This window comes from Mirounga leonina, unplaced genomic scaffold, assembly GCF_011800145.1.
Source record: "Mirounga leonina isolate KUSES-001 unplaced genomic scaffold, KU_Mleo_1.0 Mir_154, whole genome shotgun sequence".
Lineage (NCBI taxonomy): Eukaryota > Metazoa > Chordata > Mammalia > Carnivora > Phocidae > Mirounga > Mirounga leonina.
In genome coordinates this window covers 56,223,927-56,251,625 of record NW_023270389.1, presented here as the reverse complement: position 1 = coordinate 56,251,625, position 27,699 = coordinate 56,223,927, and the positions used below count along the sequence as shown (strand labels likewise).

The 27,699-nt window shown below is 37.5% G+C and overlaps 1 protein-coding gene across 1 annotated transcript in view; it reads right to left on the bottom strand.

The window, feature by feature from the left end:
• Nucleotides 1–27,699, bottom strand: part of F5 (coagulation factor V) — a 66,288-nt gene that overhangs the window by 21,540 nt on the left and 17,049 nt on the right. The window contains exons 4-13 of the mRNA XM_035010868.1: nt 24,403–24,615; nt 22,381–22,524; nt 19,202–19,423; nt 17,447–17,612; nt 8,608–8,785; nt 6,786–6,885; nt 6,210–6,421; nt 4,966–5,116; nt 2,875–3,087; nt 88–1,699 (exon numbers count right to left, since the gene is read on the bottom strand). Coding sequence (XP_034866759.1) covers nt 88–1,699; nt 2,875–3,087; nt 4,966–5,116; nt 6,210–6,421; nt 6,786–6,885; nt 8,608–8,785; nt 17,447–17,612; nt 19,202–19,423; nt 22,381–22,524; nt 24,403–24,615 — 3,211 coding nt within the window. The remainder of the gene's footprint in view (nt 1–87; nt 1,700–2,874; nt 3,088–4,965; nt 5,117–6,209; nt 6,422–6,785; nt 6,886–8,607; nt 8,786–17,446; nt 17,613–19,201; nt 19,424–22,380; nt 22,525–24,402; nt 24,616–27,699) is intronic.

The window sequence follows — 27,699 nt, the reverse complement described above, 5'->3', positions numbered from 1 at the left end:
GAAAAGGTTGTCTGGTCAAGGTCTGGAGAAAAGGTTGTCTGATCGAGATCTGGAGAAAATGTTATCTGGTCGAGGTCTGGAGGAAATGTTGTCTGGCTGAGGTCTGGAGAAAGGGTTGTATCGTCGAGATCAGGAGAAAGGTTTGGTTGACTGAGATCTGCAGAAATGGTTGCCTGCCAGGCTTCAGGTTCCAAGGAAGGGAACATTTGACCAATGTCAGTAGGGAATGGCTTGTTTCTTAGGTCATAGTCGAGCATCTGGCCAAGCTCTGGAGGAGATGTGTGGCTAGAGTCTGTAGTGGAGTGCATTTGACCAGAGTCTTGACTAGAGAATGTTTGATAATATTCTTCTGGGGGTATTGTCTGATAAAGATCTAAAAGGGAGCTTGTCTGACTGGTGTCATTTGAGGGATTGTGATTATGGTAAGGAAGTGAGTCTAACAAGCTAAGATTCACAGAGAGGAATGTCTGATTGAGGTCTGTGGGAAAAGATGTTTCATTGGATTTATGGGGTAACAATGAATGATCAAGTCTCCTATCTGAAAATGTGGTATTGGCCTTTCCTCTTAGAGGGTGGAAGCCCCTTGGAGATAGAGGAATATGGTGTGCAAGCCTCTCTTTTTTCTTTCTTCGTGTTTTAATGAAAAAATGGATTTTCTTCAATCCACTGTTTCCTCCATCCTGTTTTACTTGTAGAGATTTCTTTCTAATTCCAGAAAATTTTGGGTGGCCATTCTTCTTTCTGTGCTTGTTTGTGAGAGGGATGTTTTCTCCCCAAGTCCTTGAGGCATTCTGGGGGCTGTCCAGCAGCTTATCAACAGCCATGTCTTCATCAGCCTCTGGGACTATTTCATAACTACCTTTCTCAGACACCAAATGCCATTTCCCATTCAAAATCTTGGATGGATTCTTTTGTTTTAAGAGTAACAGATCATTGGGAAGGTCTTCCCAGGGTCCCATTCTGGAAGGAGAAGAGTTGCCTTGGCTTAAATGTCGCCCAGTTTTATGTGCTGAAAATCCCACTTGGGAGAACCTATGCTTTGCTGTGTGCTCTCTTCCTTTCTTGGATTCCTTATGCTTAGTATGTTCTTGACTCCTGAATCCTTCTGCATCAAGTGGAAGTAGACTTATCCCTGTGATATCTGACTGTAGAGGATCCTCCATAGAGTCTTCAGAATAAGGGCTGGAATGCTCTGCTTTTGAACGGTTGAGAGCTGAGTTCTTGTCTAAGCCAATGTGTCCCAGAGGGGGACCAGCTATGGTGGCTGCTGGGTGAGGAAGAGTTTTTTGAGGCTTTGCAAAGTTATAGACAATAAGCCTGCTAATGTTACTTAGGGAAGAGGAATTTGAATTAACAGCTGTATTGGTACTAGGAGGAATGAATTCAGAATTGTTCTCCAGAGCTAGGGCAGTAAGATTAAACTCATCTTCCTTCTGATTCAGTGATGAATTTCTGAATGACCTAATTCCTAACCATGAAGCCAGGTTGTTCTGGTAATCATAGTCAGCATCATCCTCTTCACCCCTGTTTTCTGAAGAATCACGCATTTTCCGTGTAGTCATGACTGTAGATGCTGGAGGTTCATATATAATCTCATATGAGTCTTCATAATCATCCCGGATACACTTAACATCCCTGAATCTCAGCCTTAGGTTTTTGTTTCTTGAATTGGAATTCATTGTAGTTAACATCCAAGTACCTACAGAAGAGAGACAGAGAAAACAGAGAGCTCTAAGCCCAGAAAAAGATATAAAAACCCTAGGATCCATTGTGGCAGATAATTTTCAAGGAACTTCAGCTAGGGATAACAAGTGTGGTCTGTGGGTCACTGCTGACCTGGGAACTGTTAATTATCTCCTATAGTGACATATGGAGAGAAACCGGGTGTAAGGTGTTATAAAACTGCTTAGCAATCTGACATTGCTGTGCATCCAAGCATGTGATCAGTGCACTTATCTCATATAACAGAATATAGACTGAAAGTATTGATCAATGGAGATTAGGAGAAAACTCTTAGCACAGATAGTTTAAGAGTCACTGTTTTAGAATATATTTGAAAAGGGATGAATTAAGAATCAAGTGGGCTTTGAATATCATAAACATCTTGTTGGCTGCACATCTTGTTTGAAAACTGAAGTGAGGGGGAGGATGATGTAAGAAACATCTAGATATTTCTAAGCAGTAGGTGATTCAGGTGGGCCCAGGGCAATTTTGAATCTCTTTGAAATGGTATTATTTTCTGGCATACAGATTTCCTGGGGAGTCTCCAATCGTTACCACTTGTTGAGTGTCTGCTGAGTGCTAGGCACTTGGTATATAAGACAATAAATGGTCAAAGCAACCCTGTAAAGTGTGATTGTGTTTTTGAGATGAATACAAGGAAGCTCAGTGAGGTTGAATAACATGTCCAAGGTTACAAAGATACTGAGTGCCAGAGCACATTGGAGGAACTCCAAAGCCCATGTGCTTTCCATGCTTTCCACTGCATCTCTGAGGCCAGACTCCGAGGTACTGTATCTGATGATCACTAACTAACCCACAGTGTCATGGCTAGCTTTAAAAACTGAAAAGGCCATTTTGATAAAAGAAATGCTCTTTTGTGGCTGAATGTTCATGCTTCCTCCTCAAAGTCATACCTTATCTTTTTGCTGTTGTGTCTTTCCTTCTCACTTAGCCCAGAGAAGGAAAAATGGAACCCACATTAAAGGACTAGACCCATTTAAGTAATTAATTCTCCAAACAGAAATCACGAGAAGTATTGAAAGGAAAGCCTGTAAGGGATCAGAAAGATAAACTCAGGAACTGTGATAGTTTGGGAAGCTGCAGCAGAACTTTATAGATCAGAGGTTCCTCTCCAAGTGTCCAGGCTCTTACCAACATTATCCATTGTGACAGTCACAGATTCCCCACACATGGGGAAGAGGGTCAAGGTGTCCTCATGTCTCTTTCCATAGATGAATGAGTGCCCAGTGAAGTGAATGGTCAAAATGTCATCCTGGGTCCCTACACTGCAGAAGTGCCACTGGACAGTGTCATCAAAGCAGAATCCGAGTGTGGGTATACTCTCAGGCACATAGCCATTGATCGCTGAAAGAGTAAAATCTGTTAACATGCAAGCCTCTGCCGACAAAGGGGCGTGTGGCTAATTATACCTAAGATTAACGTCCCAATATTAATTTGGTTGTGTCAAAGCAGTGATTATGATAAGCTTCACCAGGTCTACCTAGTGACTAGATCAAACTCAGACTTCCCAAATGAGAACTTATTTTCCTAAGTTAGCCAATGGAGAAATATCAGGAGAAAGACAAAGCCTTTCATTCTCGTTGACTTATTCATTCATTTGTCCAGTGTGTATCAAATGCTTTGTTTTCCACATTCTGCTTTTAAAATAGTCTAAACCTCAACTTACAATATTATCTAGAATAATTCTACCTGGAAGAAAAGCATAATATAAGAAATTCATCTTGACACATTAGCTGGTGAATAAGAAGTAATGTCCCTAAAAGGCATGCATATTTAGCACATTTGGCAATTTTTATTGCTCCCTCTTATCATTGAGATAGTCCATAGTTTTTGTTCAAGTATCGAGTTCACACATTTTCACTATCTTTCAAAGGGACACAGCTTTTGGCAGTATATTTATTTACTTAGGTTCTAGGCATGGTAATAAAATCACAGGTTTGATTTCTATGAGGACAGGGCCCACCTCTACCTGCGTTCCCACTCTAGCCCTGATACTAGTATGATGCCTGGCACTAGTGAACACTTAAATGACAATATGTTTTTAGTTTGTATTTCATTCAGGAGGCTCTTCTAAATGGTCTATAGCTGTACTGTCTAATACAGTGGCCACTAAATACAGTGGCTATTGAGTACTTGAAGTGTGGATAATCTGGATTGAGATGTGCTGTTAAGTGCAAAAGACACACCAGATTTCAGAGACCTAGTACGAAATAAAGAAAGCAAATCTCATCAATTTTTATATTGGTTGTGTGTTGAAATGATAATATTTGGGATATATTTCTCTTTAATTTTTCATATGGCTACTAGAAAATTTTAAATGATATATGTAGCTCATACATAATTTCTCACTAACCCAAACCTATGACAGATTCACTGCCAAAAATGAAATTATGCAAAGAAAGCTGAGTAACTCCCGGTTTGGAATTATTTTCAGGGCATCTGCCAGTTCTGAGAATTCCAATAATTCATCTGAAACTATGTGAACAGACCATGGAGAAGTCATCCTCATGTCTATGATTACCTATCAGAGAAGGTGATCATAATGGCTCTTGACTCTGAGGAATAGTGGTGGGGACCCTGACCACCGTGGCAAAGTTTGCTTCTAACTGGCTTATTGAAATTTCTCTTAGACTTCTCATAGCAGTGGCTTTAGGTGCTGAAATTGAAAACTACAGCAAATGCCTGAACTTTGGCTTAGGGAATTCCTTCTATTCTGAACAAGATTCTCACTGCTCACTTCAAACCTCTTCATGGATTGGCTTTTTATGATTCTTGGCTCCCCATCTGCCTTTTGCCTTCATTTGATTTGACCTTCCAGCTTTGGATTACTTACCTTGTTTCTGCCCTGCCTATAAAGACTGTTCACCTTGCACCCAGTCTAAAATCCCCATATACCACTGACCAAGGCCTGTAGTCCCTTTCTTCACCACTCCCACCCCTCAGCCTGTTCCTCCAGAGTGGAGGTGCCCAAAGCATGTGCATAAACGTACATGCACATCTGGAGCACGAGACCAAGAAGACTTCTTAAGGAGAACAAGCTTTTGGCCTCTTGCTGTAAAAAGATTGCTATAGTATCCCCCAGTAACTTCATCATCAAATCCCTGGATTGCAAGTGAGGATAAGAGGTGAGTGGATTCTAATCCATGTCTCTGCCTTTATGCACAGTCATACTTTAAGCACAGGAGTGAAAAACTGATGGACAAAAACAGTGGTTTGACTTACTGCTCATGATGTTTGATTCATAAAACTTGGGGTCATCACGTTTCACCTTCTCAGGATTTTCACAGAACTTGTTGATATTGTCCTCAATGTACCAGCTCTTGTTCTCATCAAACACAGCAAACACAGCCTGCTGCTCAATGTCTGCTGCCCTCTGGAGGATAAAAGTTCAGTGTTCAGTGATTAATGTTCCAGCTGATTACCCACAACACTGAGTTCTTCTCAGAAACCAAAGAGGCACAGTCTAGGGGCCACTGCAGCCATAAATTCAGGCATTTATGAGAGCCCATTTTGTACAAAGCCCTTGTTAGAGCCAAAGGTAATATGCAAGGACAAACAAAGCAGATCAGAAAATTCAGAGACTAAAACATCCTAATAGAAAAATTCCATCTCCACATGGCAGCTGTAATTGTGTTTTATTTCTGTAAGTAGACACCTTTCAACCTGAATGATTGACTAGACATGCTCCAAATAGTTGCAAAGGATAAAACAGAAGGTTGCAATAGGAAAGCTTTCTACTTCTCCCTTCCTGTTTCCTTTCATAGCTCAATAAATTAAGGTCTTCCAAATGTCCATTTCTGATTTTTCTAGGCATATATTTATTTTGTATGCCTTAGGATGAACTTCTTTGATTATAGCTTAGCCTGATTGGGAATTTTAAGTTAATAATATGAGACTATTATTCTCCAATGAAGATCTGTCTCTTTGTTCACTTTTTTCTCTATAATTTAGTCTCACTAGAGATGGACCATTGTCTGGGTCCAACTTCACCAGATTCTATGTCTCCAAACTATTATCTCTCTTATCTCTCCCAGTGCAGGTCTCTAAAAATAACAAGGACTGGTAGAGAGTTTTACACTTTTACAAGGTGGTATCTTGCTGAGCCCCAAAAAACCCTGTAAAAATTTTTTAGGAGGATATTACCCATTTGATAAAAGGAAGAAATTAAGAGAGGCTAGGTGGCTTGCTGATGACATAGCAGAAGACCTGGAACTTCAAACTAAAACAAAATATGGTGTCACACTATAGAACGGCCTTCCAGAGTAAGAATCTAGATGAAAATAGACAAGAAAAAAAAAAAAAAAAAACCCACAAAGGAATAAATGTCACATTTGCTCTAAAGAAGATAACATAATATTTTCTGTTCTCTAGAAGGAGAGGCCCCATTATTTAGCAAGGAGACCTAATCTGTTCCAGCCTGAAGCAGTTCCTGGAATTTCTAAAAGTTTAGTTTGTGGACAGAATACCTGTATGCCTCGCTTATCCAGGGATCTACTCTTACAAATTAGAAGTAGCCCGATCAACCCAGAGGCAATGTCCCTTGTGACATCCACATTACTGTAGTATGGTCTTGTTAAGCACTGTGCATCATTTTCTGTGGGTTCATCAGACTCTAGGATGTTCCACTTATAAGTATAGGTTTCCCCTGGTTGAACTGCTCTGATCATGGTGTAATTGTCTGGAAGAAAATAGAGTCAATATTGTTTCATTTTCAAAATTATTACATTAAACAAACAGTGAGTTCTCATTAGAACCAATTAATATTAGGAAAGGAATATTTTTCTATCAAGTTCCACTTAACCTTGGATTACATGTCGCCATTAGAGATTGCTCCACTAGAGGCCGCTATGGCACCAACAAATTTGGTAAGCACTAGGGTAAACAAAATCCCTAAGTGAGAAGGGTTTGGTTCCGACTTTTAGGATACCCTACTTGTATACTACCTGACTGGACAAGTTATATTACTGAGCAACGAGGACACTAGGAAAATATGGCAGCCTCTCAGAGGTGAATAGTTTCGTTCAGCAGACTCTGATTCAAACCTGAAGTGTAGGAAGAGTTGACATCATCTTCATAAGGGGAGAAGGTCACTCCATGAGGGTAAATGCTGTAGACGCGGCTGGCCATATTTTTGAACACGATCTACAAAGTTAACTCAAATTCATTATTTCAGGACTTAAGTTCAATTGTGAGAATTAATATAGGATGTTAGCTTTGCAAATTCACTTGTTGGAGGGTGCGTGTGTGCATGCACGCAAACTAGTTCTGTTTCTCTGAGCAGCAACCTCTCCCCGTAACCTGGCAGATACTTTTGAGACAGTTTCACTCACATGGTAAGATGGAAAATGGAAAGAGAAGTCTGCCCTTAGAAGTGACATTTTCCTCACAATATATCACTTTTTCCAAGTATATCACTCGATCCCCATTCCCCTTCCCCTCTCCTCTCAGCTTGGACCACATCTGCCTTCAGATCTGTTCCTTCTCTTTAGACCATGATCTCCTTCCCCAGCCTGGCAGATCTCCTAGGACACTGTCCTTGGTGTCATCTTCTGAGGGGCACACAAATAGCCAGATCCTGAATTTCCAGTGAGGTATATTTACACTTGCTAAAAATCACCTAAAAGGGATGGGGGAAATCAGAAATGAGGGAAGGGAAAGAAGAACAGAGAAAGGCTGCTTTCTATCCTTTCGTTATTTTTAAATGAACAGAATTGTCCTTGTGTGCAGATATGTTAGTTCACCCCCACAAAGGGGTGAAGGGAGGAGCATTATTTACACGGGAGTCCTAGTTAGGCTTCTTAATCTTCAAAAGAAAACCTTAATCTTATCTGCTGTTGGTTGATTGCCAAAGCATTTGGATCATCCTTAATCTGTAGATTACCCACATTCTAGAATCCTGCCGAAGTTTGCAACATTTACTTCTCTGCTGCCCAGTTCCTATCAGAAGCTCGATGACGTGACATCTATTTAAGGAAAGCTGTCTGAAGAACACTCAGTGTTCTTGAATCATATCTAAATTTACCTCCCTCAGAGACCAGTCATGGGAGAACTACATACCTAGAGCACAATGATGACTTGTTTATAGGCAATTGTATTTACTGTTATGTTCTCAGCCATAATGACAAACATTATTTTACAAAGCTATGTGACTTATTCATTCATTCATTCAAGATTTATTTATTTGTTTGAGAGAGAAAGTGCACGCGTGGTGCAGGAGGGGCAGAGGGAGAGAGAGAATCTCAAGCAGAGATTCTCCACGCTGAGCGTGGAGCCTGATGTGGGCTCCATCTCAGGACCCTGAAATCATGACCTGAGCCAAAATCAAGAGTTGGACACTTAACTGACTGAGACACCCAGGCGCCCCAGCAACTTATTTATTATATCAATTGTAGGGATTCTATCAAGGATTCCATCCACTGTATTATACAGCATCCTCTTTTTAAGGATCCATGGGATAAATTGGCCTCAGTGTCAAGGGGAATTATGTTTTCTTTATGACTACTGTGAATCTTGCCCTGACATATTTTACTCGGATGCTAGAAAGCTTTGGACAAAATTTGTAGGCAACCTTATAGGAGCATAAGGCATGTGTTTCATTATACTTATCCATGGCTTTATTTTCTTTGTCCCCATATTATCCTTCACCTCAATTACATCGGCTCTTTGTTTTATTCCTTTATAATTTGATAAATTGTCTCAGATAAGGTAGGCTATAAATCAGAGCAAATACATAAAAACTAAAGTTGCATTTGAATTAAAAACTACATGGACATATATTTCTTTTTAGTACAAACAAATAACCAGTACTTATAAACTGTCTTTCCTATTTAATTTCTCCCATGGTACTCTATTTCTGTTACTTACTTTGAGTGTGTCTCTGACCTGGGCTCTGATAATAGGGCCCAAGATCCCATCTTCTTTGATATTCGTATTCTCCAAACGTTTGGTGAAAGACTCATCTTGGTACTGTGTATAGACAACCTTCTTATAATGTTTTCCAATTTGGTTTGAGAAATTATCCAAATGCAGAGATCTGTATTTTCTTAAAGTGAAATGAATTTTTTAAAAAATTAAACCGTTTGCTCAAGTAAAGACCCTGTAGGATGAGGAAATCTTTGTGCTTAGAAGTTCTGCTCTTGGATTAGCTAAAATGCTAGTTTTCTAAAAAAAAAAAAAAATTCTTAATGTGGTTTGCAAAGTCCCAATATCTCCTCTCTAGTTGGAAAACTGGAAACCTTTGTCTCTCCCATCACTGATAAAGTTGTAGACATGGTTAGAAACAGCTACTTAGAACTTCCTGTCACTCTGGTCACTAGAATAGATCTTAGATATCTCTGGGAAAATGTCTATCCAAAAGAAAGGAGAGGACATACTGTGAATTTTTTCTCAAGTCTTCGTTATCACTTAATTTATGGTAACTTTATTGACTTCCCAGATGTGTCTCAATCTCTAAAAGTTATGTTCCCACACTAGGAAGCTTTGACTATCTTTATTAGTCATAGTTTTGTGCTGTTGGGCTCACCCTCCTACCATCCACCCAATCCTAGTGCCAACTAAAAAGCAACCACCTCCACCCATCTTCTGTAGCTACCTCGATACAAGAGTTGGGGCAGCAACAAGAACCACTTTTCCTCTTGGTCCTCTTTATTGCCTTAGGTTGCAAAAACAGAAGTTCCATGACAGAATTTACTCATTTTCTGCATTTATTTTGCACAATAAAAAGCACACACTATTGCCAGAATCCTGGAATCGTATCTCAGTTCCATCAATTATTATTACATAATCTTGAGCAAGTTCCTTTTTAGCTCTTTTTCTCAAATTTTTTTGAATAGCAAATACATTCAAATGATTTTGATTACAATAGAGAGCTCTCACTCACACTTTTTTTCCCATCAACCCCACCTCCCTGACCTTCCCCGCATTTTCTAAATATTTTCTACATATTCACTTGCATTAATTTCATATGTATAATTCCAGAGCATCTTTATGCATAAGGCATAAGTAAGCAAATATGACTGCAAATATAAATATTCTTATACTCTTATTCTTTTAACAAAAGGCACCTTGACTTTTTCTTTTTGCATTTTCCCAGCTTTACTGAGGTGATTTTGACAAATAAAAATTGTATATATTTGAGAAGTACAACATGATGATTTATATATGTATATACGTGATTACCACAAGTAAGCTAATTAACACTTCCGTCACCTCACCTAGTTACTATTTTCTTTTTTGTGGTGAAAACACTTAAGATCTACTGTCTTAACAAATTTCAAGTATAAAATATTAACTATAGTCACCATACTGCTTAATTAGGTCCACATATAAGTGAGATCATGCAGTATTTGTCGTTTTGTGTCTGGAATGAGTCTTAGCATGATGTTTTGCAGGTTCATCCACATTGTTTTAAATGGCAGGCTTTCCTTCTTTCCTTCTTTTTTAAGGCTGAGTAATATTCCAGTGTGTGTGTGTGTGTGTGTGTGTGTGTGTGTGATATTCTTTATCCATTCATCCATCAACAGACACTCAGATTGTTTCCATATCTTAGCTATTGTGACTAATGCTTCAATGGACATGGGAATGCAGATATCTCTTTAGGATATTGATTTCATTTCCTTTGGATATTTATTCAGAAGTGGAATTGCTGGATCATATGGTACTCCTATTTTTAATTTTTGAAGGAGCCTTCTTACTATTTTCCATAATGGCTGTACCAATTTATATTCTCGCCAACAGTGTACAGAGTTCATTTTCTTCATACCCTCACCAACCCTGGTTACCTCTTTTTTGTAATAGCCATCCTCACAGGTATGAGGTCATAATCTCATTGTGGATATGATTTGTATTTCCCTAATGACTAGGGATGTTGAACACCTTTTCCTATATCTATTTGCCATTTATATATCTTCTTTGGAAGGTCCTTTGCTCATTTTTTAAAAATTTATTTTATTATTTTTTAAAGATTTTATTTTTAAGTAATCTCTACACCCAACATGGGGTTTGAACTCACAACACCAAGATCAAGAGTCCCATGCTCCACTGACTGAGCCAGTCAGGCCCACCTTTCCCCATTTTTAAATCAGGTGGTTTTTTAAAAAATTTTTTGCCATTGAGTTTTTTTGATATATTTTAGGTTTCAACACCTTATTAGAGATATGGTTTGCAAATATTTTCTCTCATTTCATAGATTGCTTTTTTGTTTTATTGTTTCTTTTGCTGTACAGAAACGTTTTAGTTTGATGTAGGCCCACTTGTTTATTTTTGTTTTTGTTGCCTATGCTTTTTGTGTTTTCCCCAAAAAATCATTGGGAAGACCCATGTCAAAGAGTTTTCTTCCTACCTTTTCTCCTAGAAGTTTTATGGTTTCAGGTCTTATGTTTAAATATTTAATCTATTTTGAGTTAATTTTTGTGTATAGAGCTAAGGGTCCAATTTCATTCTTTTGCATGTGGATATCCAGTTTTTCCAACATTAATTATTGAAGAGACTATATTTTCCCGATTGTGTATTTCTAGTGCTCTTGTCAAAGATTAGTTGACTATATATGTATGTGTTTACTTCTGGGCTCTCTATTTGCCTTCATTGGTCTAAGTGTCTGTTTTTATGCCATTATTATACTGTTTGATTGCTATAGCTTTGTAATATAGTTTGAAATTAAAAGTGTGATGCCTTCAGCTTTGCTCTTCTTGTTCGAGATTGTTTTGGTTATTTTGAATCTTTTGTGGTTCCATATGAATTTTAGAATTGTTTTTTCTATTTTCATGAAAAATGCCATTGGAATTTTGATAGAGATTATATTGAATCTGTAGATTGCTTTGATTAATATGAACAGTTTAACAAAATTAATTCTTCCAATCCATTAACATAGAACATCTTTCTATTTGGTTGTCTCTTCTTCAGTTTCTTTCATCAGTATCTTACAGTTTTTGGTGTATAGATCTTTCACCTCTTTGGTTAAATTTATTCCTTAAGCATTTTATTATTTTTATTTCTTTGAAATGGGATTGTTTTCTTCATTTCTGTTTTGGATAGATTGTTTTTAGTTTAATAAGTGCAGCTAGGGGCACCTCGGTGGCTCAGTCAATTAAGCATCTGACTTCAGCTCGGGTCATGATCTCAGAGTCCTGGGATTGAGCTCCCTGCTCAGCGGGGAGTCTGCTTCCCCCTCTCCCTCTGCCCCGCCCCCTGCTCATGCTCTCTCTCTCTCACTTGCTCAAAAAATACAATATTTAAAAAGAATAAGTGCAGCTAATTTTTATATGTTGATTTCATACCCTGCGACATACTGCATTCTTTTATTAGTTTTAATAGATTTTTGGTGGAGTGTTAAGGATTTTCTATATGTAAAATCATATCATCTGCAAAGAGAGATAATTTTACTTTTTCCTTACCAATTTGGATATCTTTTATTTCTTTTTCTTGCCCAATTGCTCTGGTTAGGATTTCTAGCACTATCTTGATTAAAAATGGTAGGCACTCTTGTCTTGTTCCTGATCTTAGAGAAACAGCTTTCTTTGAGTATGTGTTAGCTCTGGGTTTGTCGTATATGGCTTTTATTATGTTGAGGTACATTTCTTCTACACCTAACTTGTTGAGAGTTTTTATCATGAAAAGATGTTGAATTTTGTCAGTTGCTTCTTCTGCATTAACTGGGTTGTTATTATGACTTTTATCCTTCATTTTGTTGATGTAGTAGATCACATTTATTGATTTGTGCATGGTGAAAAATCCGTGCATCCCAAGGATAATCGCACTTGATCATGGTGTATGATCATTTTAATGTGCTGTGTATTTGGTTTGCTAATATTCTGGTGAGGCTTTTTGCATCTGTATTCAACAAGGATATTGAGCCATCATTTTCTTTTCTTGTATTGTCCTTATCTGGCTTTGGTGTGAGGATAATGCTGGCCTTGTAAAATAAGTTTGGAAGTGTTCTCTCCTCTTCAATATTTTGGAAGAATTTGAAGATTAGTGTTAGTTCTTCTTTAAATGTTTGGTATAATTCATCTGTGAAGCCACGTGATTTTGGGCTTTTCTTTGTTCAGAGATTTTTGATTACTGATTCAATCTTCTTACTTGTTACTAGTCTGTTCGGATGTTCTATTTCTTTATGATTCAGTCTTGGTAGGGTGTATATTTCTAGGAAATTGTCCATTTATTCTAGACTATACAATCTGTTGGCATATCATCATTTATAGTAGTCTCTCAGGATCCTTTGCATTTCTGTGATATTAATTGTAGTGTCTCCTCTTTCAGTTATAATTTTAACTATTTGAGTCCTCTTCCCTTGGTTAGTTTAGCTAAAGGTTTGTCAGTTTGGTTTATCTTTTCAAAAAATCAGCTCTTGGTTATGTTGATCTTTTCTATTGTTTTTCCAGTGTCTACCTCATTTATCTTTCCTCTAATCTTCATTTCATTCCCTCTGCTAACTTTGGGTTTAATTTGCTCATCCCCCCCACCCCAGCTCCCTGAGGTATAAAGTTAGGTTGTTTATTTTAGAACTTTTTTTGTTTTCTAATGTAGGCATTTACTTCTATAAACTCTCATAACTGTTTTTGTTGTATTCCAAAGTTTTTGTATGTTGTGTTTCCATTTTCACTTGTCTCATGATATTTTTTTGATTTCCCATTAGATTTCTTTTTGACCATTCTAGAAAGTGTGTTTAATTTCCAAATATTTGTGAATTTTCCAATTTTTGTTCTGTTATTGATTTTTAGTTTCATACCACTGTGGTCAGAAAAGACACTTGATATTATTTTGTTAAGACTTATTTTGTGGCCTAACATATGATGTATCTTAGAGAATATTTCATGTGCACTTGAGAAGAATATGTATTCTGCTGCTGTTGGATGGATTGTTCTTTACATGTCTATTAGGTCCACTTGGTCTATAGTGTTATTCAATTTCAGTTTCCTTACTGATTTTATGTCTGAATGATTTATCTATTGTTTACAGTGAGGTATTTAAATCCCCCACTATTATTGTATTGTCTATTTCTCCATTCAGTTCTGTTAATATCTACTTCATATATTTAGGTGGTTCAATGTTAGGGGCATATATATTTATAATTGTTATAGCCTCTTGATAAATTAACCCCTTTATCATATAGTGACCTTGTCTCTTATGACAGTTTGACTTAAAGTCTATTTTGTCTTATATAAGTATAGCCACTCCTGTTCTTTGGTTACCATTTGCATGGAAAATCTTTTTATCCCTTTACTTTTAACCAATGTGTGTGCTTAAAGCTAAAGTAAGTCTCTTGTAGACAGTACATTGTTAGATCTTAGTTTTTTTATCCATCTGGCTACTCTGTTATCTTTTGATTGGAGAATTAATTCATTTACATTTAGAATAAGCATTGATAGGTAAGGACTTACTATTGCTATTTTATTGTTTTCTGACTTTTTTGTAGTTCTTTTGTTCCTTTCTTCCTTTGTTGCTATTTTCCTTGTGATTTGTTGATTTTTTGTATTTGCAGGTTTTAATTCCTTTATCTTTTGTGTATCTACTAGAGGTAGAAGTTTTTGCTTGTGGTTACCATGGGGCTTACATAAAACATCTTATAGTTCTAACAGTTTATTTTAAGGTGATGACAGCTTAAATTCAATTGCATAAAAATTTCTACACTATTACTACTCCCTCCCAATTTGTGATGTCACACTTTACATCTTTTTATATTGTATATCCATTAACAAAGTATTTTAGCCTGGTGATTTTAATACTTTTGTCTTTAGACTTTTATTTTAAAGTTTTTTTTTTTAATTTTAACTAGAGTTAAAAGTCATTATGTACCACCATTACAGTATTAAAATATTCTGAATTTGACTATATATTTACCTTTACCAGAAACTTTTATACTTTCATATTTTCATGTTGTTACTTAGTGTCCTTTCAACTTGAAGAACTCTCTTTAGCATTTCTTGTAAGGCATGCCTAGTGATGTTGAACTCCCTCAGCTTTTCTTTGTCTTGGAATGTCTCTTCACTTCTGAAGAAATCTCTTCACTTCTGAAGAAAAGCTTTGCTTAGTATAGTATACTATTCTTTGTTGGCAGAGGGTTTTTTTTTTTTTTCCTTGCAGCACCTTGAGTATATCATCCCACACTCTCCTAGCCTACAATGTTTCTTCTAAGAAATCTGTGGATAGTCTTATGGGGATCCCCTTTTATATGACAAGTTGCTTATCTCTTGCTACTTTCAGGATTCTCTCTTTGTCTATGACTTTTGACAATTTGATTATCATGTATCTCAGGATAATCTTTGGGTAGATCTTGCTTGGAGTACTTTGAGCTTCATGAATCTGTATATCTATAACCTCCCAAGATTCAGGAAGATTTTAGTCATTATCTTTATATAAGCATTCTGCCCATTCATTTCTTCTCCTTTTGGGACTCTCATAATGTATATATTAATTCTTTTGATGGTGAATATAGGTATTGTAAGCTTTCTTCACTCATTTCCATTCTTTTTTTTTCCTTTTTTGTCTCTGTAACTGAATAATTTCAAATTAGCTATCTTTGAGTTTGCAGAATCTTTCTTCTGCATGATCAAGTCTGCTATTGAAGTTCTCTATTGAATTTTTTAGTTCTGTCATTATATCCTTCAGTTCCAGGTTCTCTGTTTGGTTATTTTTTGTGGTTTTTATTTATTTCTTACACTTATTTTATTCATGCGTTGTTTTCCTGATTTCATTTCATTGCCTATCTGTCCTCTTGCACCTCACTGAGCTTCCTTAAGATTATTTTGAATTTTTTGTCAGACAATTTGTAGATCTCTATTTCTTTCACATAGGTTATTTGAGCTTTATTAGTTTCCTTTGGTGGTGTCATATTTGCCTAATTTTTTGTGATTCATGCAGCCTTGTGTTCATGTACATTTGAAGGAGCAAACACCCTCTTCCAGTCTTTACTGAGTGATTTTGTCAGGTAAAGACCTTCTCCTGTCAAGTCTCTGGGCTGCTGGGATTGCCTCTGTGATGAGTGAAGTTGGAACAAGTTCCTGTGGCTGCTTTTGAGCCTGTAGCAATATCTGTGGTTAGTGGGCCTTTTGCCAGGGGCTCAGTGGGCATGGATCCTGTCTGGTCTCTGGGAAGATGCGACTGCCTCTAGGACCTTGGTCAGTAGAGCTAATGCTGGGTTAGTGGCTTATTTCAAGATCTAAAGTTGAGTCTGTAAATGGCAGGGCTGTTATTAGGTTTTTTGATGGGTATAGCTCCCATCTGGTCCTTGAGAATGTTCCCACCAGGTGACTGGGTAGTCCCTGGGTGGGCAAGACTACAATTGGGAGAGTCAGAGCTGGGTTACAGTGATGCTTCAAGATCTTCGGAGGAACTGAGGTCTGCAGACCAGCCTCCTGGGGCATGGATGGGCGTGACTCTCTGAAAGTCCCTGAGCTGGCAGGACTATTCCAAGGCTGGAGCTGGTTACAGGGCCACTTTAAGATCCATACTCAGACCAAGGTCTGTAGGCCACCCTCCAGGGTTATGGACAGGTGTGACTTCTTCCGGGTCCTTTGGCAAATGATGCTGGTGTCAAGACCAAGGCCAAGTGGGGCTGTAGCTCAGTCCATAATGGGACAAGGCTGTAGCCAGGTTTGTACCTGGGAGCACTGTCAGTGAATCTACTACCTGAGCATGATGTGCCTTCTCAAAATATCCCTCCTTGGTCTTGGCTTCCATTGCAAGATCTTGGAATTTCTCAAATTCCTACCTGGATCCCAAAGCTCTCACAGAAGTACTTTTGTTTGTGGATAGCTGTCAAATTACTATTGCTGTGGAGGGATATGAGCAGGGGACCTCCTATTCTGCCATTGTTTCCTCCCTTGACTTCTTAATCTAACAACACTTGGAGAACTTTTTATACTAGTACATAGAGAGTGTTTACATCCTCTTTTGAAAACAGATGTATAGTATTCCATCATATGGATATGCCATAATTTATTAAACTAATATCCTATTGATGGACATTTTGGGTTGTTTCCAAACCTTTGCTACTACTCACAGTGCAGCAGTGGATATCCAGTACATAACATCATTTCATATGTGAACAAGTATATCTATATAGTAAGATTGCTGGGTCAGAGGATATATGCATTTATAATTGTGAGCATATGCATTTATAATTGTGATGCATATTGTCAAATCATGCTCTTGAATGGCTGTATCAAATTACTCTTCCACTAATAATGTATGATAGTGGTTGTTTTCTACAGCCTTGCCAACAGATCATGTCATCTGGACTTGTGAGTCTGTGAGGTGGAAAATAGTATCTCAGTGGAGTTCAGTTTGCACTTCTCTTATTGTGAGTGAGCTTGAGTATTTTTCAAGTGTTAAGAGATATTTGAATTTCCAAAATTCTTACTCTCTCTGACATCTTTTCCTCAGCTTTTAATATTAATTAAAAGCTGTTTCTAACATGGAAAGTTAAAGTAAAACTCATAGGAAATGTTTCACACAGTGCTTAGCAATAACAAGCATCCAACAAGTGGTAGCCGCTATTACTAGTAATATTATTGCTGCTACTACTATTACTACTCTTATGCTGCTGAGTTCCCATGGTGAGTTTAGAGTAATTCCAGGTTGATTTGGACAACAAGACCTGAACGCAATACATGTATACCCTTGAGAGCTGTCAACTCATGGCATTTCACCCCATGCATCTAAGACCCCTGAGCCTTCACATAGTGGTAAGCACCCCAAAACTCACTTGTCCATATTCGCTGGTATTATTGGTGCATAGTCCCAAATGACTTCCTCTGCAGCAATGAAGTATTCCCACCTCTTCATGTGCCGCCTCTGATCACGAGTTAGTTTCTTAGGATTCCTGGTTTTCTTTGCACAGTTTTTAATGTCTATGTAAGCCTGCATCCCAGCTGAATTAGAACACAAAGGCAATGAAAGAATTTGAGAGAAGAAATTACAGCTGATCAAAATGCCTATCTTTTAAATAAATTTGTGGAAGGTTTAAATAATAACAGTAAAAGTACTGCTCAGGAAACTTCTGAACATTTTGGTTTGCAGCTATTTTAGTGTCATAGAGAAAGGGCAAGAATTAAAAGCAAAGGAAAGAGAGGATGGGTTAGGGAAAAAACATGAAAAGATTTCCTTTGTTTCTTTCAGAGGAAAAAAATGTAATTTCTAGATCCTTAAAATCTTATGACTTAAGTCTTGTTGATTTCTTATTTTTCCTGTTATCTGTCCCTTTATTTGTAAAATGGAGATAATAATAGTACATACTGTATAAAATTGTTGTTAAAAATTAAATAAGTTAATATACATAGTGCTTAATGTCAATGTTAGTTTTGTTGCTGTTGTTTTATTATTATTGGGGACTCTATCTTCCAAGGGTATTGTGACAATTTCATGATTTCAAATATAATTTTGGTTGCTCAGTGTGAACAGGAAACAAACGGTCTCATCAAAATGTCTCTTTCTTATGTGTCTGGCTTTTATATACATTGTTTTGGTAAGAAAATAATTTCCTATAGGGATATCATTTACTTCCATTTTGGTCTCTATTTACGCAGACGCTCTTCCCAACAGTTTTATTTTTATTTATTTATTTATTTATTTATTTATTTATTTGCATATAAAAGATTTTTATTTATTTATTTATTTGAGACAGAGAGAATGAAAGACAGAGAGCATGAGAGGGAGGAGGGTCAGAGGGAGAAGCAGACTCCCTGTCGAGCAGGGAGCCCGATGCGGGACTCGATCCTGGGACTCCAGGATCATGACCTGAGCTGAAGGCAGTCGCTTAACCAACTGAGCCACCCAGGCGCCCCTATTTATTATTAGCATATAATGTATTATTTGTTTCAGGGGTATTCCCAACAGTTTTACAGCAACAATGTATAATAGAACAATTGTTATTTTGTTTATATGATACCACATAACAACCTGGGCTGACTTTCTTTTCCTACCAAAACTTACGATATTCTTTAAAGTTCACTCCTTAGCTAAATACTATGCTTTTTCTATTCAACATCATCCACTGGGTTCCTCTTTGTGCCAGGTTTTGTGTTCATCTTGTTATAAAAGATAATCTTTTCATGTTAAATCTTTTGTGCTTTCTATAACTTAGTGCTTCCATAAATTTGCAGATGTTTGATTTGTTCTAGCACTTAGGTTTTTTCTTTGGCTGAATACTAAGAAGCCCAAAGAAGAATATCTCTATGTATGCATTTACTTCCTTCCCTTTTTCTCCTTTTGAGGAAGTAGACCTTTTTCCAGCTTTTGCTTCATTAAAAAAAAAACAAAACTTTGTCAATTTCTCCACTTCCTCTATCCCAACTAATGTGTTATAAGTCTAAGGGCAGAAAAACGAAATTCTGTTCTCAGGACAAAGGCATGTATGTCTGGAGCATGTGTGGCTTGAAAGCGCAAAGGAGAATGAGGGAATTAGTGCTTGGGAAGAAAAGATCCTGTATTCACAAGCAAAACTATTGGAAGAATTTCTTACCTTGAAAATGTTTTGGGATGAGAGAAGATATGATCCACTTTCCCTGTGGGCTCATAGTCATGTTTGCAGTAGTGGATGTAGCACTGACTAGGGTAATAGCTGAGATCTTATGATGATTCTGCTCCAAGACCTGGCCATTGAAATGAATGGAGAACAATTCTGGCCCAGAGCTCATTCCGATCAGATGCCAGCTAATGTGGTCATGGGCACAAACTGTGATATCTGAGAGAGAGAGATGGGAAGTGAAACAGGCAGTCAGCCTCTGTAATAAAAAATTCACTCACCAGATATGTACTGAGCACCTGCTATGCATCAAGCATTGTTTCTGGGTGTAGAGACACTCCAACTGTGGTTCCTGCCCGAGCAAAGCAGATGTCTAAGCGATGGGCAAACAAGCAGTCACAACTCATTGCAATGAGTGGTGCTCTAGAGGTAAGAATAGAGCCCAAAGATGAGGAAAGTTAGTTCAGAAACACAAGGATTGCTAAAGGGTTAGGCCAAGGAGGGAACCAAGTAGGTCATCAACCATCCTGGTCTACCAGGGACTGAGGAGTTTCTCAGGAGGCAGGACTTTCAGTGTTAAAACTGGGAAAGCCATATGAAATCTAGAATCAATTTGGGCTCAGCTGGAAGGAGTCACCAGAGCCTCCAATAAGGCTGAGTTCAGGGGTCTAATCCTCTCAGCTGGATAGATGTCAAAGCTCTGCCTAAGGGAAAGATGTGAAGATGCTTTAAGAGTTTTTGATTGCTTCTTTAACCCCTTGTTGATTGTTTAAATGACGAGGCAATGAATTACTCTGTGGGATATAGGCTCTCCTTAAATGCAATGGACAAGTGTTCATTATGCTAGGCCACTAGGAGCATTTCATGGATGAAGTAATGAAAACAGAATAAAAGCTGAGTTTTCCTCCTTTGTGCTCACAGTAACTAGGAAAATGCTAATTTGCTCTGCAGGAGATTCAAACCCTGGCTTCCATCCTTGGTTTGGGTTTTAAATTTCAGATCCATAATCACTAGATACTACAATTATGGGGCTGAGAATCAGTCCCTTACCCACAGAGAGGCTGAGGGGCTTATATTTTTTAGGAGACCCTTGTAACCTGGCAGGGATTCCTAGATCATCAGTGAGAACAAGAAGCTAGAACCTGCGAACAAGAACCTAGAAGGTAGGAGGTTTTGATGAAAGTATTTATCTACCCCAAAGAAATGCTTATGCTGAATTAAGCATTTAATATATCTATATTAGCATTTATCATATTTATTTAATTTACCCTGCTCCATAAGACAATTGTACAGCTTTAACTTTTCTGTTTCTATTAACGACAGCCCCCTATCCTGCCTCTCTTAAGCCCCAACTACTCTTTTTTGACTTTAAATTCATAGGCTCTATGCACTGACCAAGTTATTAATTTTTTGCATATGAATTGCTTTTGTTTGCCTTCTATAAATATACAGGAATGATTCACCTGCTAGAACACAGATACAATGTCTCTTTAATCACTCCCCTCTAAGGATTATAGCAGCGGCAAGGCTATTTTATATGTAAAAAAATTCCTAAACACCCTCTGCACCAGGATAAATGGTTAATCCATTTTTGTAAATAGGCACATTGAGACAATAAACTTCCAAGGACCACACTAAGCTGGAGATATGAGCAAGGCTTGAACTCAGATCTCCTAAGACAGAGGTCAACTGACTAAGTTTGGAACTCTGAATCAAAACCAGAGTCATCTGAGTACATCTGTAATAACCCAGGTGGGAAGATAGAGCCAAATGAAATAGAATACAATTTAAAAACAATGTCCAGATCTCAACTTTTGACAAGTTTTGTTTTTAGTAAGTAAAGCCACTTGTGATTTTTAGTACAGAGAATGACTTCTGAGAAGCTTAGTGTTCTGATATATGGAATTATTTAATAAAATAATGTTTTCATTTTTCCATTCTTTTTCCTCAGGATCTTTGGTTCTAAGTCATTTCTATCAGAGAGATGGAAGAAGTCTGGATGGGAGTCAGATTTATTGTTTTTCTTTCTCTTAATTGTTGCTATGATTTTGCTTTTCCACAATAGTCTCCATGCAAATGGAAAGAGAGAACATCCTACATGCCACTGGATATTACTAATCCATCACCTTTTGAAATGCTCAGAGTGTTTTTGTATGTGGGGTATTTCTCCTAATCTATTCATCTTCACTGTAAGTGTCTTCCTTGAATTCTTTCTGTTGATCCTTCCTGCTAGGGATTAACCTCGAATTTGTATTTCGTAGGGCTTCCTCTGTGGAAGAAGGCATGGACCATGCAGCAGGGACCACAGAACTCACTGAAGGAGAGTGAGCTAGTATTTTGGAGATCTTCCTGGAGGCACAGGGCAAGGTGAAACCTACTTGGATCCCTACATCCAATATATTAAGCTGCACGCTCTTTTTCTATAGAAGACTGATGAATCACTGACCCCTACCTCTGAAATCAATAATATATAATATGTTAATTGAATTCAAATAAAAGTTAAAAAAAAGAAAGAAAAAAATTCTCCACATATGCATCTTTTCTCAAAAAAATATTTTGACAAGTGAACAGCCATGAATTTGGCAAATGATAACAATACACTCTTCTGAAGAATGTTCTAGAAATGCTTTCTTGGATCTCTTCTCAAGGCTTCTCATGAATCAAGAGTCCAAGTATGGCAGCATTTGTGCACATGTACCATCTATGTATTTGACCCTTGAAATACCTAAGTCACCCCCCTGGGGGGCGGTTTTAACCCTTTATGACACCGTTAGTTCAAAGTGTAGAGCTGCATGTCCAAGATGGTTGTCACTTCTTGAACATGGAATGAGTTGTGCTATGAGGGTAAAAGGTATGCTGAATTTCAGAGATTTACTATAAAGAGAAAGAATGTAAACTATCTCACTAATAATTGCTTATATTGATCCCATGTTAAAATGATAACATTTTGGATATATCAGTTTAAATAAAATAGTATTAACATTAAAAAAAACAACCAAAAAACAGATGATGGAATCTTGACAACCACTGAGGTGGATTACATTATCTTTTTGATTAGGAGTTGAAAAATAGTGAGTATGAATTTGGTCAACTTCCATATGGCTTTGAGGAAAGCAATGGGACCAGAGGCACTGATGTTTCTGCTGTGGTTGGATAGCATGCAGCCCATGCGTCACCTGGCATCGTCCCGTTCACATAGCCATTGACTGTGTACATTAAAGATGATGACTGGCTCCCGCTCTTGCTTTCATCAAACACAGCAAACATCAGCACATGTTGTTTGTCAAACATCTTCTGCATCCCATCCTCAGTAAGGGTGCCTATGAAAGAAAAGACATACTTTTTAATAGCATCCCAGACAGAAGACTCTCACTAGGTATTCCTAGATAGCAAAAAAAAAAAAAAAAAAAAAAAAAAAAATTAAGGCAAGCAGTCAATCATAATGATAACGTTAAGAAGTTCTTATTTTAAAAAATAGCATCTTGGGGCCCCTGGGTGACTCAGTCAGTTGGGCAGCTGACTCTTGACTTCGGCTCAGGTCCTGATCTCAGGTCCTGCAATCGAGCCCCGCATCGGGCTCCACACTCAGCATGGAATCTGCTTGTGATTCTCTCTCCCTCTGCCCCTCCCCCAACTTGCACACTCTCATTCTCTGAAATAAATAAATAAATCTTTATTTATTTATTTATAAATCTTTATTTATTTATTTTAAAGATTTTATTTATTTATTTGACAGACACAGAGAGAGAACACAGGCAGGGGGCGTGGGAGAGGGAGAAGCAGGCCCCCCGCTGAGCAGGGAGTCTGATGTGGGGCTCGATCCCAGGACCCTGGGATCACGCCTTGAGCCAGAGGCAGATGCTTAACTGACTGAGCCACCCAGGCACCCCCGATAAATAAATCTTTAAAAAATAACATCTTTGGGGTGCCTGGGTGGATCAGTCGTTAAGCGTCTGCCTTCCGCTCAGGGCATGATCCTAGGCTCCTGGGATCAAGCACCTTGTCGGGCTCCCTGCTCCGCAGGAAGCCTGCTTCTCCCTCTCTCACTCACCCTGCTTGTGTTCCCTCTCTTGCTGTGTCTCTCTCTGTCAAATAAATAATTAAAATCTTAAAAAAAAATACCATCTTTATCCAGTAATAATGACTGGGGGCTTATTAAAATCCTGGTGCCACAGTAAGTATTTTCTCTGACACCTCATAGCCTTGAGGAATGGGGATTTAAAGGTAAACTTGATCAGGCACAAAGAAAAAACATCTGGTGACTGTCAAGGCTTTAGTGAAAGTACTCATTTCCTCTAGTGTCAACAGGCCAATAAAGATGTACTTTAGCTCAGTTAGCAAAGTACACTCCAAGTTTCATACAGCCATCTTGCTTGTACATGTAATGAGGCATTTGAGAATTTGTTGAGGTCAAGATTAATCCATTCTCACAGCTGAGAAAGGCAGTTGACAGTAAATGAAAGTAAAATGAAATAAGAGCTTTTTATAAATTTGAATTTTTTTCAGTGCCATCACAGTATCTTTTATATCAGGCAATGAAAATGTGTATTTGTGTAGTGAATAAGTGAGTTATGAATGTATGTGTGTATGTATAGACAGAGGGTGAATCTATCATATTATTTCCCACAGTGTAGTTTCTTGTGGTTGTTTATTGTTTTAATGAAAGATGGTTGAATTATTTGGGGGTAAATGAAAATTCATGCTTGCTCCTAAGCCCAGCCAATGACATTTTTTTATAAAGTCAATTGAATGTTTAAAATCTGCCACCTGAAGTGTCCAGCTTGTTTATAAGAAAGGAAGCTGGAGTTTTGAATGTTTGTATACCATATTACCAACCTAAACCTCAATTATGTTAGTCAAAGTTCTTTCCAAGTACTCTCAGCAATGTATAGGCTGTTGTATACTTTCAAAAAGACTTGGCCTTGAGGTAAATGTTATACATCATATGGGCCTGGTATCAGAACATACTCTCAGACAGGGATTTACTTGGGAGAGTCTCCCAGGACTGAGACAAAGGAAGGATTCAAAGAAACCGGAAGATTCTAACCCTCCAATACCAGTGTCAAGCAAGGATCTGGTTTCTGTGCTTCTCCTTTTGTTTGATTTACAAAAAGGTTCCAAGATTCTCCCAAGCCTCATTCCATTATAGTACATCTTACCATTTCAATCTTAGTTGTTGCTCTTTTTTTTTTTTTTACCTTTCTTACAAATAAGCAGAGGTCCAATTAGCCCAGAGTTGAAGTCCTGTATCAAATTTTCATAGGAATAATAGATGTGTGTAAGGCATGGTGGGTCATTGTGTGTGGGCCCGCTGTCCTCACTGATCTTCCACTCATAGGTATATTCCTGGCCTGGAGCTATGGCATCATCCATCTTCTCTACAGGGAATGTATGGTCAGAGTAAGAAGCACCTGGAGAAGAAGAGTCATGAAAACATCGGGACAGTCACTGAGGACAACTTTTTCATCATCCTCAAATCTGGGGGAACATAAGATCTCTATAGAGCTATATACGCCTTTCTATAGTGAACCTTCATTATCTGGAAAGATCCCCATATACCCACTTCTGTGTCTATGCAATTATAAGGGCTTTGGTCTATGGTGATCTGAATTGAATAAGAGAGCTACTAGTATATTCGTTAAGGTTTAGAAAGTTAATTTTCCAGGCTACCTAAAGGATTGTTACTTAAATATAATCAGAGAGCTGAATCACCTTTGATCAGTAAATCATCTCAGGATATGAGATGGGTTTTGTTTCTATTTTCTCTATAGTGCTTGACAAGATATCTTCCATTTAACCGCCTGTTAGCATGGGATGTGAGTACACTGAGAGCTGTTTCTATGTTGTTTTGTTTTTCTTCTGTATTTCACATCTTCTTCCCCACCTCTGCCACCCTCAGCCCTATTTTATTGCTTTATCATACCTCCATCTTCTGAACATCCCAGCTGTCCCAAGAGCCTTGGAGTCCAGCTCCTCTATGCCGTCTAGTTGCTGTTGTGGTTATGAAATGTGTCTACCATCTGAAGTTTAGATGTCTTACTCCTGCCCTTTGTGTATCCGAAGACCCACCATTAACACCTCCATATCTACTCTGGGCCTGACTGGTGGGAGAGGAGGATGTACAAGTTGGTCTTTCTTATTGAAGAGAGGGAACTGAGATGCTGTTGGTTAAAAGAAGTGCAGAGTCTTGGGTGGAATTTCAACAATAAAAAGATGTGGTTAGAGATGGAGCAAGTGAGGTCAGGAAGGGGAAGTCAGTGTTATGGACAGCCAAATGTGTGAGCCATGCCTCATTTAATTAGGTGAGTTTCACTATCATCAGCTGGTGCAGGAATTTCTCTTGGGATGCATTTACCTTTGTTTGGTACAACAGCTTGATAAATTTGACATCGAAAGGGAGACCATCAGAGTGGAGACACAGGCAGGCAATCAGGATCAGAAAAAAGGGATCAAATGTTTTACACAATGGGGTGAAGGGTTCATGCAAACTATTCTTACTGAAGTGATTGTGCTTTTTGAAAACAAATGATTATTTTCTTTCCGCCCATTCTCTTTTCCTGTTCCTTTTCTTCTCTTTATTCCTCCCTTCCTCCTTTCCTTCCTCTCTCTTTTTCTGCCTCCTTCCCTCTCTTCCTTTAATCATCTTTACTGAAATTGCATACAATAAAATCCACCAATTTTAAGTATAATGTTTGCTGAATTTTGACAGATGTGTACAGTTGTATAGCTACCATCACAATGAAGGTACAGAACAGTTTTATCACTCTGAGAAATTGCCTTGTGCCATTTCCAGTCAGTATATTCCCCTACCTGCTGGGCCCAGCAGCTACTGATGTGCTTTCTGTCACTATATTCTTCTTGCCTCTAAGGTCATATAAGTGGAATAATACATTATATACCCTCTTGTGTTTGTTAGTGTTAGTTAGTATGGTATATCTTTTTCCATCTTTTACTTTTTCTTGTCTTTGTCTTTAAGGTGGATTTCTCAAATTCAGCATATAGTAAGGTATTTCTTTTTATCCAGTCTTAGAATCTGTCTCTTAGTTGTAGTGTTCTTCCCATTTGCTTATAATATAATTATTGATATGGTTGAGTTTAAATCTACCATCTTGCTCTTATTTTCTATTTATCCATCTGGTCTTTATTCCTTTTTCTTTTTCTTGCTTTCTTTTAGATTAATTGAATATTTCTTTTTATCTCCCCTATTATTTTATTAACCTTGCTTTGTTTTATTACTGGTGCTCTTCAGTTTACAAGATAAGACTTTAAGAGTCTACCTTCAAATAATCTTATACCATTTCGCTTATAAGACACTTGCAATAGTAAATTCCCATTTCCTCCCTCCTAGCCTTTGTGCTATCGTTTAGTATGCATATTACTTCTGCATATATACTATACCCTGTAATAAATCATATTTAATTGTAGTAAATAAATTTAAAGTTTAGATGATTATTTTTTCAACAGATTAAAAATGAGGAAAAATTTTCTCTATATTACCCATTTCTGAAGCTTTTTATTCATTATTGTGGATCCAAATATCCTTTTAATATCATTTTTTTTCTGACTAAAAGACTTCCTTTAACATGTTTTTCTGGTCTGCTAGTGAGAAATTATTTCTTATTTCTATGCTTAAGACAGCCTTTATTTTTTCTTCATTTTAAATAGATATTTTTGCTTGGTATAGAATACTAAGTGGACAAATTGCCCTCCCCCACTCCACACCAGTACTTTAAAGATATCCCTAACTGTCTTCTGGCTTGCATTGTTTCTACTGACGTCTGCTGTCATTCTTATTTTTGTTTCTGTGTCTTGTTGTTGTTCTGACTACTTTTAACATTTTCTCTTCATCACAGGTCTTTAGTAACTTGATTATGATGTGCCTTGGTATGGTTTTCTTCATTTTTCTTCTTCTTGGTTTTGTCAAGCCTTTGTTGGTTTATAGCTGTCATCACATTTGGAAATTTTTCAGCCTTGATTTCTTCAAATATTTCTTCTGTTTCTCCCCATTCTAGGATTCTAATTGCGCATATGTGACATCACTTGATATTGTCCTATAGATTACTGATGCTTTGTTAATTTTGTTCAGTCTTTTTTATCTTCATGATTCATTTGGATAGTTTCTATTGCTATATATAATATTCTCTAATATTTTCTTTTACAAGGCTGTTAATCTCATCTGGTGGTGTACTTCCCACTTCAGCTATTATATTCATCTGTGAAGTTTCCATTTATGCGTTTTTATGTCTTCTATTTCTCTCCTCATCATGCTCTGGAGCATATGAAGAATATTTATAATAGCTGTCTTAATGACTTTGCCTGCCAGTTCTATCATTTCTTTTATTTCTGGATCTGTTTCTATTGATTAAGTTTTTTCTTGGTTATGGGTAGTACTTTTCCTGCTTATTTTAATGCTTATTAATTTTTATTAGCATTGTGAGTTTTACATGTTGCTTGCTGGATTTTGTTCCATTTTTGTAAATAGTATTTTATGTTGG